Raw genomic sequence first — 12,998 nt, forward strand, 5'->3', positions numbered from 1 at the left:
TTGGCCCAACATAAAATGTGAAAAATTGGACTGCACAGGACAATGTCAGACTGCTAAATTCTGTGTAGCTTAACATGCTGTTCAGAAATTTGCTATTATAAAACCTCATGCACATTTGGCTTCACCCAAACTAACCAGATTTGTGTAGTTTGTTATGGGGAAGGAGGAGCCTTTTCATTTGCAGTTACACAAACAATGGCTATTGTCTCCCATATTTTAAGACCTCTCACCAGGCTGTCCTACTTCATGAACCATTTCTTTTCCTTTTTGATAGATTTTGTTTCTACTTTGAAAACAACATCTTTGGCATGACCTTTGTAACAATGGCTTGGTCCCACAGTTATGTCACAGTTTACTCATATTTCCTACTTTCTAGGGTTAGAAGTTGCCCATAAAAATTTGCTGTGGACTGAAACTTGGCATAATGCTTGTACTGCCTGCCTGAGAGAGAATGGTTTTAAAAATTGTCAAAAATCCCAGATCTACTAGGTCATTTATATTTCAGATTATATTTCTCCCCTTCTTCCACTATTAAATCCAGAGTATGTACTTTGGTCCCCGATTTGTGTTAGTATGTGAAGTGGAAATTCCAATCTATTACAAGAAAAGCTGTTTTCATGCTTTTTCCAGCCAAAACAGTCAATTACTGGAGATCTTACTACAAAGCTGTTTGCAAGATTTCCAGCCCAATGTTTAGAGGAAAAAGTCTCAGTCCCATTTTTTTACATTTCAGAAAACTGCATGAACTTCGGGATCTCAACAGAATAAAGCTTTTGAGGATTATTTAGCATTTAGTCTATCTAGTACAGATTATTTATACAGTGCTCACCACACTGGTATCTGAACACATAGGCCAATCTTCTAAATTGTGTTGATTGTTTATAAGCCTAAGCAAAGAATGTGTTGCCTACTTTTTAGCATACCATGTCTGTCTATTAATACATCTTGGAATTACCTGTGTGGCCCGCCAATATAGAATCACAGAAAGGCAGGACTGGAAGGGACCTCGAGAAGTCATCAAGTTCAGTCCCCTGTGCTATGGCAGGACCAAGTAAACCTAGACCATCACTGACAGGTGTTTGTCCAATTTGTCCAATGGTGAGGACTGCACGACCTTCCTTGGAAGCCTATTCCAAAGCTTAACTATTGTTATAGTTGGCAAGTTTTTCCCAATATCTAACCCAAAGCTCCCTTGCTGCAGATTAGCAGGGCCGGTGCAACTATTTAGGCGGACTAGGCGGTTGCCTAGGGCACCAAGATTTGGGGGTGCCAAAAAGCAGCACCCCCAATTTTTTTTAAGTGGTTGAGCTGCCGCTGCTCTTGGGATGGAGAGGGAGTCTGAGCTGCCAGTGGCAGCGGGCAGCCCAGGGGGCCCCCTCGGTCAGCGCGCCGCTGGGAGCTGGCAGCCTGGGGGTTCCACTGCGCAGTCATGCTTGGAGAGGAGGCGGAGCAGAGGTGAGCTGGGATGGGGAGGTACCACAGGGCTCCTCGGGCCAGGGGGTGGGGAGCTACCACAGGGTGCGGGGAGCTGCCACGGGGAAGGGGACACACTTCAGGCTGGGGGGGGTGAAGGTGGAAGTTTCGCCTAGGGCGCGAAACTTCCTTGCACTGGCCCTGCAGATTAGGCCCAATACTGTTTGTCCTACCCTTCAGTGGACATGGAGAACAGTAGATCCCTATCCTCTTTATAACAGACCTTAACATATAGACAGACTTATCAGGTAGTCCTTCAGTCTTCTTTTCTCAAAATTAAATATGCCCAGTTTTTTCAACCTTCCCTCATAAATCAGGTTTTCTAAACCTATTATCATTTTTGTTGCTTTCCTCTGGATTCTTTCCATTCGTCCACATCCTTCCTAAAATTTGGTGCCCAGAATTGGACACAGGTATCAAGCTGGGATCTCACCAATGCTGAGTAGAGCGGGACAATTACCTCCTGTGTCTAACATACAACACTCCTGTTGATACCCCCCAAAATGATATTAGCCTTTTTTGCAGCTGCATCACATTGATAGCTCATATTCAGTTTCTGGTCCACCATAACCTCCACATCATTTTCAGCAATACTACCACTTAGACATCTCCATTTTGTAGTTGTGCATTTGATTTTTCCTTTCTAAGTGAAGTACTTTGCACTTGTCTTTATTAAATACCATACCTGGGTCTGACCCCTGTGGGACCGCACTAGATACATCCTCCCAGTTTGACAGCAAACCATTGATAACTACTCTTTGAGTATGGTTTTTCAATCAGCTGTGCAGCCACCTTATAGTAATTTCATCTAGACCTCATTTCCCTAGGTTACTTATGAGAATGCTATGCAGCACTGTGTTAAAAGCCTTACTCAAGTCAAGGTAGATCACATTCCACTAGGCTGGTAATCCTGTCAAAGTAATCCAATCAAAGAATATCCCTATGGATGCAATAGGCCACAAGGTAACCGATCTTAAAAAAAGAAAACAGCTGACACGGCTTTTCTCATCAAGGAGATACTGATTCTGCTAGTGCTTTAGTATGATGAAAGAGGAGCCTTTTCATAAAACTCACTTTCCACTTGAGCATATGGAAGCAGCTATCCTTTATTATTGGGAGAATCTTTTTTAAAAATATCAGTTATGCTTAGAAAATTTAACTAATTATTTCAGAACCTTCCAAACTTTAACATGAAAATTGCTTAATGCAGTAGTTAATAGGAGAGAGTTTGTCTACCAGCTCCAGCTGGGTACTAGGAATTATGACTTGAGTTTTCTCTCGAGCCTTGCCAAGGATTTATTGTATGACCTAGCTCAAATCACTTTATCTTTATCCGTTTAGTCATTTGTAAAATGGCTGTAATAATATGTCCTTCTCCGAGATGCTGCAAGGTGTAATCCTTTGCTATATAATAGCAAAGTACTAACAGTGAGCTTCCCTATCTGATATTCTTAGTTTTTAACAAATAAAAATTTTATGCCCATGAACTACCTTCACTTTCTCCTTTTGTGGACTGTTTTAAATTAAAATAAGCATAAATATATTTCAAGCACTGTATACTATCACGAGAACTGAAGTACTAAAATGTGGATAGATATTTTGCTAAACATAAATGTTTTATTTTTCTCTTTTTCAGTTGCATGATATGCTGTCAGAATGACCACAAGGTACTGGATGTTTCCTATAAAAGAACTCCTAAACCTTTCTCTGATACAGAATTTAGTATTAACAGCCATGCAAAATATGTAAACTTGTCATAAGTTGCATAAAACAGATCACAACAGCAGTCAAAAATCAGGGAGATGAAAAAGACAGCATTAAATGGGAAAAGGCATATACTGTAGTTACTCCAAGAAATCAGACTGAAGTATGTGCAGCTGATGTATATTTTTAGATTTTCTTTGCTTGGAAAAACTCTTCAATGCCCATAAAATTCTAATAAGAAACTGAAAAAAAAGAATGCTGGTTCAATATAAATATTTATTCAGTGTTAGAACCATTTATATGAGTTTACCAATTGTATAAATTATTTAGACAAAAATGTACCCCTTCTTTTATTGGCTCTAGAGCAGTTTGCAATCCAAAGAATTAGATTTATTCAAGACATTGAACTCACATTTTCATTGTTATTGAAAACTGTTAAATACACCATTACAGCAGATAGCCTTTCTACTGTCTTCTATGTTCTCTATATTTAGCAAAATCTACCAAACAAAGACTTAACACAGATTTGGGGACTAATAGAAATAATCTAAAATTATTCCCACGAAACTTTGTTAGTGGAATCATGCATGAGTTTAGCAATAAATTCCATATAAAGTCTAAACAAAGCCCTAAAAAACCTTTTTCAAGACACTAAGGACATATTTTCCTTAAATATCATTCTAGATTACGTCAAACAACTTTGACTAAAGTATAAAAATAAAATTTTAATTAAAACATGGATTCAAACAGCAATGGATTCAAACATGGATTCCCAGTACAGTGACATAACAACAAGTTATAAAATTTTCATTTGCTACCATGAAAATCATGATAATACAGAAGATTATTGTCTGCTGATTGAGTGTCAGTATTCCTGTAATCCATGTGGGAGTCTTTCACTGATTTCAGTGGATTTTCAACCAAGCTGTCAGATTCATAATAACAGAAATAGTCAAACTGGTGTATGAAACCATTATCACCCACTAAATGAAGCATAAGAGTTAATCAATTTAGACATTTAAAATTTCATTCTTGACCTTTTATTCCTGCTACTACATCTTTCACCCATACTTTGCCCATCGCTTGCTTCCATAACTGTAACCTCCAATTTGGAATCGCTACTCGCCATCTCCTCTTTTCTGTCTATCCAAAACTGCAGCCATAAGTCAACTCTCCCTCTTCAGTTCCCTTAAACAGCTCACTTTCTTGTGCTTCATCAAGTTGAAGTTCCTTGTCCCCACTTTCAAGGCTCTGCACCACTGACATGTCCTACTTTCCGTCCAGCCCTCTGACCTCAGAATTCCTTTTATCTCCTTCACAAACCGCATGTGCTTTTTAGTAGAATCCTTTATGTATGCAGCAGCCTACTATTCGTTCCTTCCAATCCCTTTGTAAACCTGCTTCTTCTTAATCAAGAACATTAACCAGCACTCTGGCATCATCTGCATCCATTATGCTATCCGATTTTCCATCTCTGTTGTGTGCGTTAGACTGTAAGCCTCTTGCAAAGGAACCCCTGTTCCCAGAAGTGTTTGTAAAACTTATAGTGAACTGCATGGGTGCATTTGAGATGATTACATTTGAGATGCCTTTTCAGTTGGTCATTAAAATCTTCATGCTTTGTTTTCAATACAAAGGTGATTTTTTATTAAATTTGAATAAAATCAGTTTAACCATGGGGTGGGGAGGGAGGAGATGGGAAGGCCCATCCAATTTTAATTTCTGTGGTTGCATTCCTCAAAAATGACTGAAGATAGGAACTTTGAACGTGGCTTTTTTATAGTCCTCTATGAAGAAGAAAATTCAGAAGGTTTATAAAACTATGAAAGTTTAACATGGGCACTTTTGTCCCTTAATCATCAAATTTTCTTTCTATACTTTTATCTTTGTTATATAATTTGTATAATAAAATATACAGTTTAATCAATGTATGTGAGTTAATCCTGCAGTAAGGAGTACTCAATTTCACAAATTAAACACTGTATTAATGTTAGTTTTAAATAAATACAAATAACAAAGAGCCAGATGGCCCCAAGGCCAATGAGAAAGTAGAAAGTAGAGAAACACCTTTGTGGAGTTTTTACCAGATTGTATTTTCAGAGATTTGGAGTTTGTGCGCTCTCCCCACCACAAACAGAACACATTGAGGCTTAGTCCCCAAAATTTGTGGATCTAAGAGATCCACTGGAAACCCAGGTCTGCCCACATATAAATACACCACAAGCAGCACCCTTATAATTTCCCACCCAGCTCTTTGGTAGCTTGGCTCTCCTCTCTTGCTGCTAACCTTGCAAAAATAGCCAAAAAATTCCAGTGTGGAAGAGGTTCTACAGAAAAATCATCCATGTTCTGGCTCAGTCCTGGTCCTTGTGGAGACTCCTTTGTAGGATTTCATTTAAAAAGGAGGAAAAGTGCTTCAGAGGAAGCCAAACCACCATCCCTTTCCCTCTCTCCCTCCCCCTCAGACACATGGAGATCCATGTGTGGCTCTGTCAATTCAATCTGAATGTGAAACAATTCTAGATGCTGATGTAGAACAGTTACGTTTTGTTTTAATGAACATGTATAATCTTTGGGGAGTTTAAGTTTATTATGTTCGTGAAGTAACATTTTGCATGGTTATCCTGAACTAGCTTCTGTTTCAGTTCTTTATCCCTTTCTGTTTTAAAATATATGTAATTTAAGTGAATGTGATTTCTGGACAATGGTAGGTAAAAAACCAGACTGGAAACTGAACAAAACTATAAAGAGAATTTGGGATTGACAGTCAATCAGAATTACCAGCTGACATTCTCCTGTTCACACTTCAAGGTTAAAAGCATCCATTTTTTAGTGAACAAACTAGAAAACCCTTGACAAGGTCAAACATTTGCTTCAAAAGCTATACATGGAACTAAGGAAACTCTTCAGAAGTTGGAAAATGAAACAACAGAGGTTGCATTTTGTCCTCAGTTGGCTTCAGCGGCTTAAGATATGAGCCTTTCTTAAAACTTGGAGGCTAGCACTGGAATGATATGCTTGTGTCAAGCAGGAAGGCTCCTACCCAGGGGAGTGGATTATACCTGAATAAATGGTATAATCCCAGGTAAAGAAGATACAAATGTTTTAATGTACCTGCAACTGACTGTTGTCATTTTTCATTATTTTACAATTATGCTATTAAAGTCTAAATTTTTGCTCTATGTCAGGACATTTGCTTTTAATTAAATTACAAGTGAGTGCTACCAAAAGTTACAACCTCAATGTAGCAGAAATAGATGATATTATAATCACACCTGTCCTCACCCCAAGTCACTCTGATGTACCTCTGTACTTTCCATTTTCACTGAGGACCAGAAACTGAAGTACTAGCACAATGCAAAAAAGTATTGTTGTTATACTCCAATGAACCAGAAAGCCGTTCATGATAAGACTTGTTCTCAAAATATTGTGCTATGATTTTTAAGACCAAAATAATATGAAGAAGTTGAGAAGTGCAGTGTACTTTTGGATGCTTATCTCAACTATACAGGACCTCCAAACATTTTGAGGTTTATCTATGATGACATTGTAAGTGGAAAACTGACCCCATAAATATTTCAGTAAGTATTTTAAATAAAATTTGCTGGCTTCATATACTATTTACTTAAACTAATAACTTTTTAAAGGCATTTTGTGGGGCAAAAAAGTCATTTGTTTTGGCCAAACCAAAATATCACATGACACAACCACTGAAAATTTCTTTGCTAATTTGGAAGAATTCAATGTTGTAGTAAGTATTTCTATTACAAAAGGTTACCAAATGTATTAATGGGATCCAGAAAGATGTTTAAAAGTAGATATCTAGCATATAACAATATAAAAATTGTAAACTGGGCTTTTGAGACATTCCAAAATATAAATATAGGTGCAGTTTAACTGAACTTTGAAGATGCTGCTATTCATGCTTTTATTCAAAGGAGTAACAAGAAGAGAGATATGAGGGAAAGAAACAATGAAAACATGCTCAAAGAACAGCAAAACCTTGCGGGTTAGATGGCAATCAAGAATGACACTTCCTAACTGCACTCGTAAGACAAAGGGTCTCTTATTCTCAGGATGGTGGGAGTATCCTAATTTTTTTTCAGGCCTCTGGAGAACACTGTGGTTCATACTGCTCCTCAGAGTTTTCAGAGGATGATTCATGGGCTACATCTATTTTGGCGACTGGATACCTGTACAGAGCTATGTGTATGCTTATCCATGTACCCCTTACCCATATCAGGTGTCCATATATGCTGTGCTGAACATGAACGTATGTCCTGAGCCTGGCTATACCCAATATAGTACAGTGAACACCTGCCCAGGCCAGACTCTCTGAAACTTCCTGGAATAGCTATGAATTCCTGGTACTGGAGGACAATGAACTGCAACCAGACATTTATCAAGGCCTCGGTGTCCTTGGCAGTCATAGAGCTGACAGATAGCTGCTCTCAGAGTATATTCCTTGTTTATGAATGCTGGTGAAAAGAGTCCAGCAGAAAATAGGTGAAGTAGTCAGCACAGCTTGCTACCATGGGTGAGAACACCAGGGACAGGGACCTTTATATTTCTGAGTAAGGGTCAGGCAGGAAAGAGTTCAGAGTGTTGTGGGAACAGGGTTGGAGGACTATCGAACTCAGTACCTGGTACATGCACTGTATCCTTGTCCACACTACAAACTGATACAGGAACAGGGCCATGCCACAGCCTGAAGCATGTTCACATCCATGCCCCTTAGGCTTGCTAATGTTCTTGCCCTGCACACACCTTGAAACCTGTGCTTTGGGATTTAGATGTGGTTGGTGAGGGGAGCTCTGGCACAACCATATGCTTGGACCTGTGTGTAGTTCCCAGTGTAGATGCAGCCACGGAGTTGCATAGGTGTCAAAGGACAGGCAACAGTGAGCAAAGTAATGGAAAGTGAAAACAGAATGAAGATTCAGTATATAAATTGTGGGATTAGGATATAGATTTTACATCTGCTAAACTTCACTATGGCCCTGTCTTGATGGGAAAAAAGAATTTGTTTGTTTAATCGAAAAAGAACTAGATACGTTCATGGAGGATAGATCCATCAATGGCTATAAACCAGGATGGGCAGGGATGATGTCCCTAGCAACTGGGAATGGGTGACCAGGGGGGTGGATCACTTGATGGTTAGCTGTTCTGTTCATTCTCTCAGGGACACTTGGCATTGGCCACTGTCAGAAGACAGGATACTGGGCTAGATGGACTTTTGGTCTGACCCAGTATGGTCACTTTTATGTTTTTATGTAATAATGTTAAGCTAATCCAGTTAACACACCCACCCTTCACCCAAGGCTACAACACAGCCAGATAACATGGCTTCAAATGTGTTAATTTACATCATAACTTTTTAACATCTTTTTAATCATATTAACTTATTATTAAGCTAACTTGATTGAATAACCCACCCTTGTGCCCATCAAGAATACTCAAAAATAGGACAATGATTTGGGATCTGAGAGTCATACTGGTAAACAACATCCTTAATCTTGACAGTGAAAGAATGAGAACTTGGTGTTTAATGTCTGGAGTCATTTACCTCTCCCCTCCAAGTACAAAACAACAACAAAAAACAAAAATAAAAAACTTGGTTCCAACAAATTAACTTTTATCACCACTTACCATCAAATTCTGCAAGCCTTCTAATATCTGCTCCAAGTTCTGAAGTAACTGGTAAAGCCTGACGTACTTTTAGGTTAGTCTCACTGTAAAATGAATAACATGTCCTTTATATAAGACTCTTTCCATAACCCTCCGGCCCTGCCTTCTCTCACCCACAGGAACCTATATTCAGTACCATAGAATCTGACTTTGTGGACTAAGATAGCACATTTATAAAAAGACAGACATTCAGACAGTTCTTTCTAATGTTATTCTGGAAGAACACACTTCAATTTTTGCAACCAATTCTAAAACATAAGAAGGAGCTCCAGTTTTAATAAATGCTGGCATCGTAATGAATGCAAATCTGCATAACTATAATTTGTTTTGCTTCTTTGAACAGAGGACATCATAAATATGATTTAGTCAGAGCCCATCCAGTCATCATGCACAAATTATTAACTGCAATAGGAATGGCAGAGCAGTTACCAGCTGAAATAGATTAACATCACGGCAAATTTTGATATTTGAGCTATGAAAAAAAGGTTTTCATAAAAATGTAATAAACCTAAATTTTACAGTGGCTGACACTGAACTGGGGAAAAGGGGAATTGGAGTCACCCTTTCTTAGGAGGTGGTTTGAGAGAGCTCCCTTTACGGCTAAATACTGATTTCCTTACAGGGATGAAAATTTTCCAAAATTCAATCCCTAATGCTAGGCACCTAAAGAAGTGGCTGCTGAGCAATCGGAGCTGCCACTGACTATACATTGAACTAATCTCCCTTAGAAAATAGGAAAAATGGGATACCCTGGCAGAGGCCTTTCTCAGAGTTCTAGATACAGTAACTCCTCACTTAATGTTATAGTTATGTTCCTGAAAAATGCAACTTTAAGCAAAATGATGTTAAGCGAATCCAATTTCCCCATAAAAATTAATGTAAATAGGGGAGGTTATGCTCCACGGACATTTTTTTCTGCCAGACAAAAGGCATTAGATACATTTTAAACAAGCAATTTAATACAGGCATAAGTTTTAAACAATTTTAAACAAGCAATTTAATATAGGTATTAAACAGGTATTAATAGAGGTATTAAACAGGCTGGCAGCCCCTCATCAGCTCCCCTGGCAATCAGCTGGTTTGCAGTGTTCAGGAGGCTCAGGGAGGAGCGAGGATGCGGCGTGCAGCTCCCTTCTCCCTCCCCTGCCTCTTGAATGCCGCAAACCAGCTGATTGCCGCGGGCAGGAGGCAGGGGAGGGAGGGGGGAGGCTGTGCGCCACGTCCTCGCTCCTCCTCTCAGCCTCCTGAAAGCCACAAGACAGCTGATTACCGCGGGCAGGAGGTGGGAGGAGCAGGGGGAAGGTGCTGGTACACGGGGTCTGCTGGCAGGCGGGAGGCATTGATAGGGGAGCTGCCGGCTGTGGACAAAGCAGGCAGCAAAACGACGTTATAGAGGAGCATTGCACAACTTTAAACTAGCATGTTCTGTAATGGAGCAGGGACATAACATCGAAACAACGTTAAGCAAGAGGACGTTAAGTGGGGAGTTACTGTATTCCAAATAAAGAGGTCTAGAACTGTGGATGTGTCCTCAACTGCTGAGCTTTAAGGCAGGAAAACATAATGTTAAAGATCACATACTTTTCTAGAAAGAAGTGCAACATTTCCTAAGTGAACACACTTGCATATGGTTGGTGGAACAGATATTGGAATATGTAACAATAATAAAATCAAAACAAATTAATGCCTCAATTTTTAGTGCAGGTTAGGCTATGTCCATGTTAAACTAGTACAGCATCTACAAATTTACCAGTATTTAAGCCAATGATGTCAGTCATTCACCCCTGGAAAAAAAATATTTATTACTTTCTTCAAGTCAGAATATTAATTCTTTTAAAGAGGTAAAGTCTGACTTGGAAATATGTGGGTAAGGAAATTATTCCCAGGAGTCTCTCTTGGTATTCAGAAACTCAGTATGAAAGGTTCATATAGTTAGATATGCTATACATGAGTTTGTTGGAGTAGGTTTTTTTACTTTGGTTTTATTATGATTAATTTTTTTTTTCTATCTGTTACTCAGTTTTATACTTCATTACATTTTTTGGTCTTATGTAAGACTATTAATCTACATGAACTATCATTCACATCAGACTATTTAGGTTCTTAGACTGTCATTTATCACCATGGTATCGGAGTATATGACACCAATGAGCACAAAGAAAAATGTGACTTCCTTAATTATTATTTGTTATCCATTTCTAGTGGCACCCACATTGCAGTAGGTGCTGTATAAGCACTAAAGACATGAGCCCTGAACTTGTGATGATCATCACATGAATGTATTTAAACTGTTCCTGCATTTGACAAGTACATCATTCACACACTAATCACCTGTAACTGGAGTTCTCTGAGACTGATTCTACACATTCCCACCCTTGGGATGTGCTAGCAGTGTGTGACAAAGTTCCTCCTCTACGTTGGTGGGTCCTGCACTTATTGGCAGATTTGCTCACCTCAGTGATCTTCCCCACAGTCTGGGTCAACTCCTCCTGTGTCTGATCAGGAGTCGGGAGGTTTGGAAGGATCCCGGGCCCACCCTCTACTCCGGGTTCCAGCCCAGGGCCCTGTGGATTGCAGCTGTCTATAGCGACTCCTGTAACAGCTGCATGACAGCTACAACTCCCTGGGCTACTTCCCCATGGCCTCCTCCAAACACCTTCTTTATCCTCGCCACAGGACCTTCCTCCTGGTGTCTGATAACACTTGTACTCCTTAGTCCTCCAGCAGCACATCCTCTCACTCTCAGCTTCTTACTCCCAGCTCCTCACATACACTTCCTCTCCTCTGGCTCCCCCCTCCCTGACTGAGGTGAGTTCCTTTTTAAACCCAGGTGCCCTGATTAGCCTGCCTTGATTGGCTGCAGGTGATCTAATCAGCCTGTCTGCCTTAATTGGTTCTAGCAGATTCCTGATTACTCTAGTGCAGCCCCTGCTCTGGTCACTCAGAGAGCAGAAAACTACTCATCCAGTGACCAGTATTATTTGTCCTCTCAAGTGCCATTGCAGCTCTCTCACACCCCTCAAGCCCCTCCCCTCACTGTTCCTGAATGTTCTGACAGAGAGGCTATAAAACAGTGGCATGCTGCTCCAGCTGCTTTGGCTCCTTCCAATGACTCCTCAGGTCCATGGCTGTAATAAGGTCTCTGAGGAAGAGGCTAAGACAGATGGGGATTGTGAACATGTGGAGTTCATATAAAAATACTCTGGCTAAAGCTTTACTTTGAGTGGTCTCTATATATTTCCATTCTTGGGATAATCTGATAAGCAGTACTGTGAAATGAGGAAGGTGGGACATGGAGTCTTAATTAAACAATGACTGAAGTACTACTCTACAAAACCCCCTCCATTTTGTCTTCAGCTGGCTCATGAGATAACCTCTCCACCCCAAAGGATGCCTGAAAGAAATTGGAACAAAGAACAGTAACTACAAGGGTGTGAGTGACTGCTGGACCCAGACCAGACGGAGGCTAATCTGCCAAAGAAGCTTATTGGAACATCTCTGAGGGTGAGATTTACCTGCAATTAGTTTGCTACTGTATTAGGCTTAGACATGCGTGTTTTATTTTGTTTTGGTTGGTAATTTACTTTGTTCTATCTGTTATTACTTGGAACCACTTAAATACTACTTTTTGTATTTAATAAAATCACTTTTTACTTATTAATTAACCCAGAGTAAATATTAATACCCGGGGGTTAAAATAGATTTATACAGGGTAAAATGGATTTATTTGGGGTTTGGACACCATTGGAAGCTGGGTATAGGAGTGCTGGAGAAAGGAGTACTTCTTAAGCTGTTTTCAGTTAAGCCTGCAGCTTGTGGGGGACGTAGTTCAGACTTGGATCTGTGTTTGCAGCAAGCGTGTCTGGCTCAAACAAGGCAAGGTACTGAAGTCCGAAGCTGGCAGGAAAAACGGGCTCAGAGGTAGTTTAGGCACATCAGGTGGCAGTCCCAATCTGGCCATCAGAGGTGGGAAAGATGGAAGGATAAAATCCTAGCTACTTTCCTTTTGGAACTACCATAGGATCCATCAGACTGCACTGGAGTGCAGAACCTAGAGGAGCCTCAATAAATAAAAATTAAAAAAAGAATTTCAAATAAAATAATACAATATAAAGGACTTAACTCAGTCCAAA

General features: G+C 39.8%; 1 protein-coding gene across 2 annotated transcripts in view; it reads right to left on the reverse strand.

Annotated features, from left to right (window-relative positions):
• Window positions 1-12,998, reverse strand: part of ATP8B4 (ATPase phospholipid transporting 8B4 (putative)) — a 156,769-nt gene that overhangs the window by 71,720 nt on the left and 72,051 nt on the right. For both annotated transcript variants that reach the window (XM_050966621.1, XM_050966622.1), the window contains one exon: window positions 8,827-8,909. In XM_050966621.1, coding sequence (XP_050822578.1) covers window positions 8,827-8,909 — 83 coding nt within the window. The remainder of the gene's footprint in view (window positions 1-8,826; window positions 8,910-12,998) is intronic.

This window comes from Gopherus flavomarginatus, chromosome 9 (assembly GCF_025201925.1).
Source record: "Gopherus flavomarginatus isolate rGopFla2 chromosome 9, rGopFla2.mat.asm, whole genome shotgun sequence".
NCBI classification, from domain to species: domain Eukaryota; kingdom Metazoa; phylum Chordata; order Testudines; family Testudinidae; genus Gopherus; species Gopherus flavomarginatus.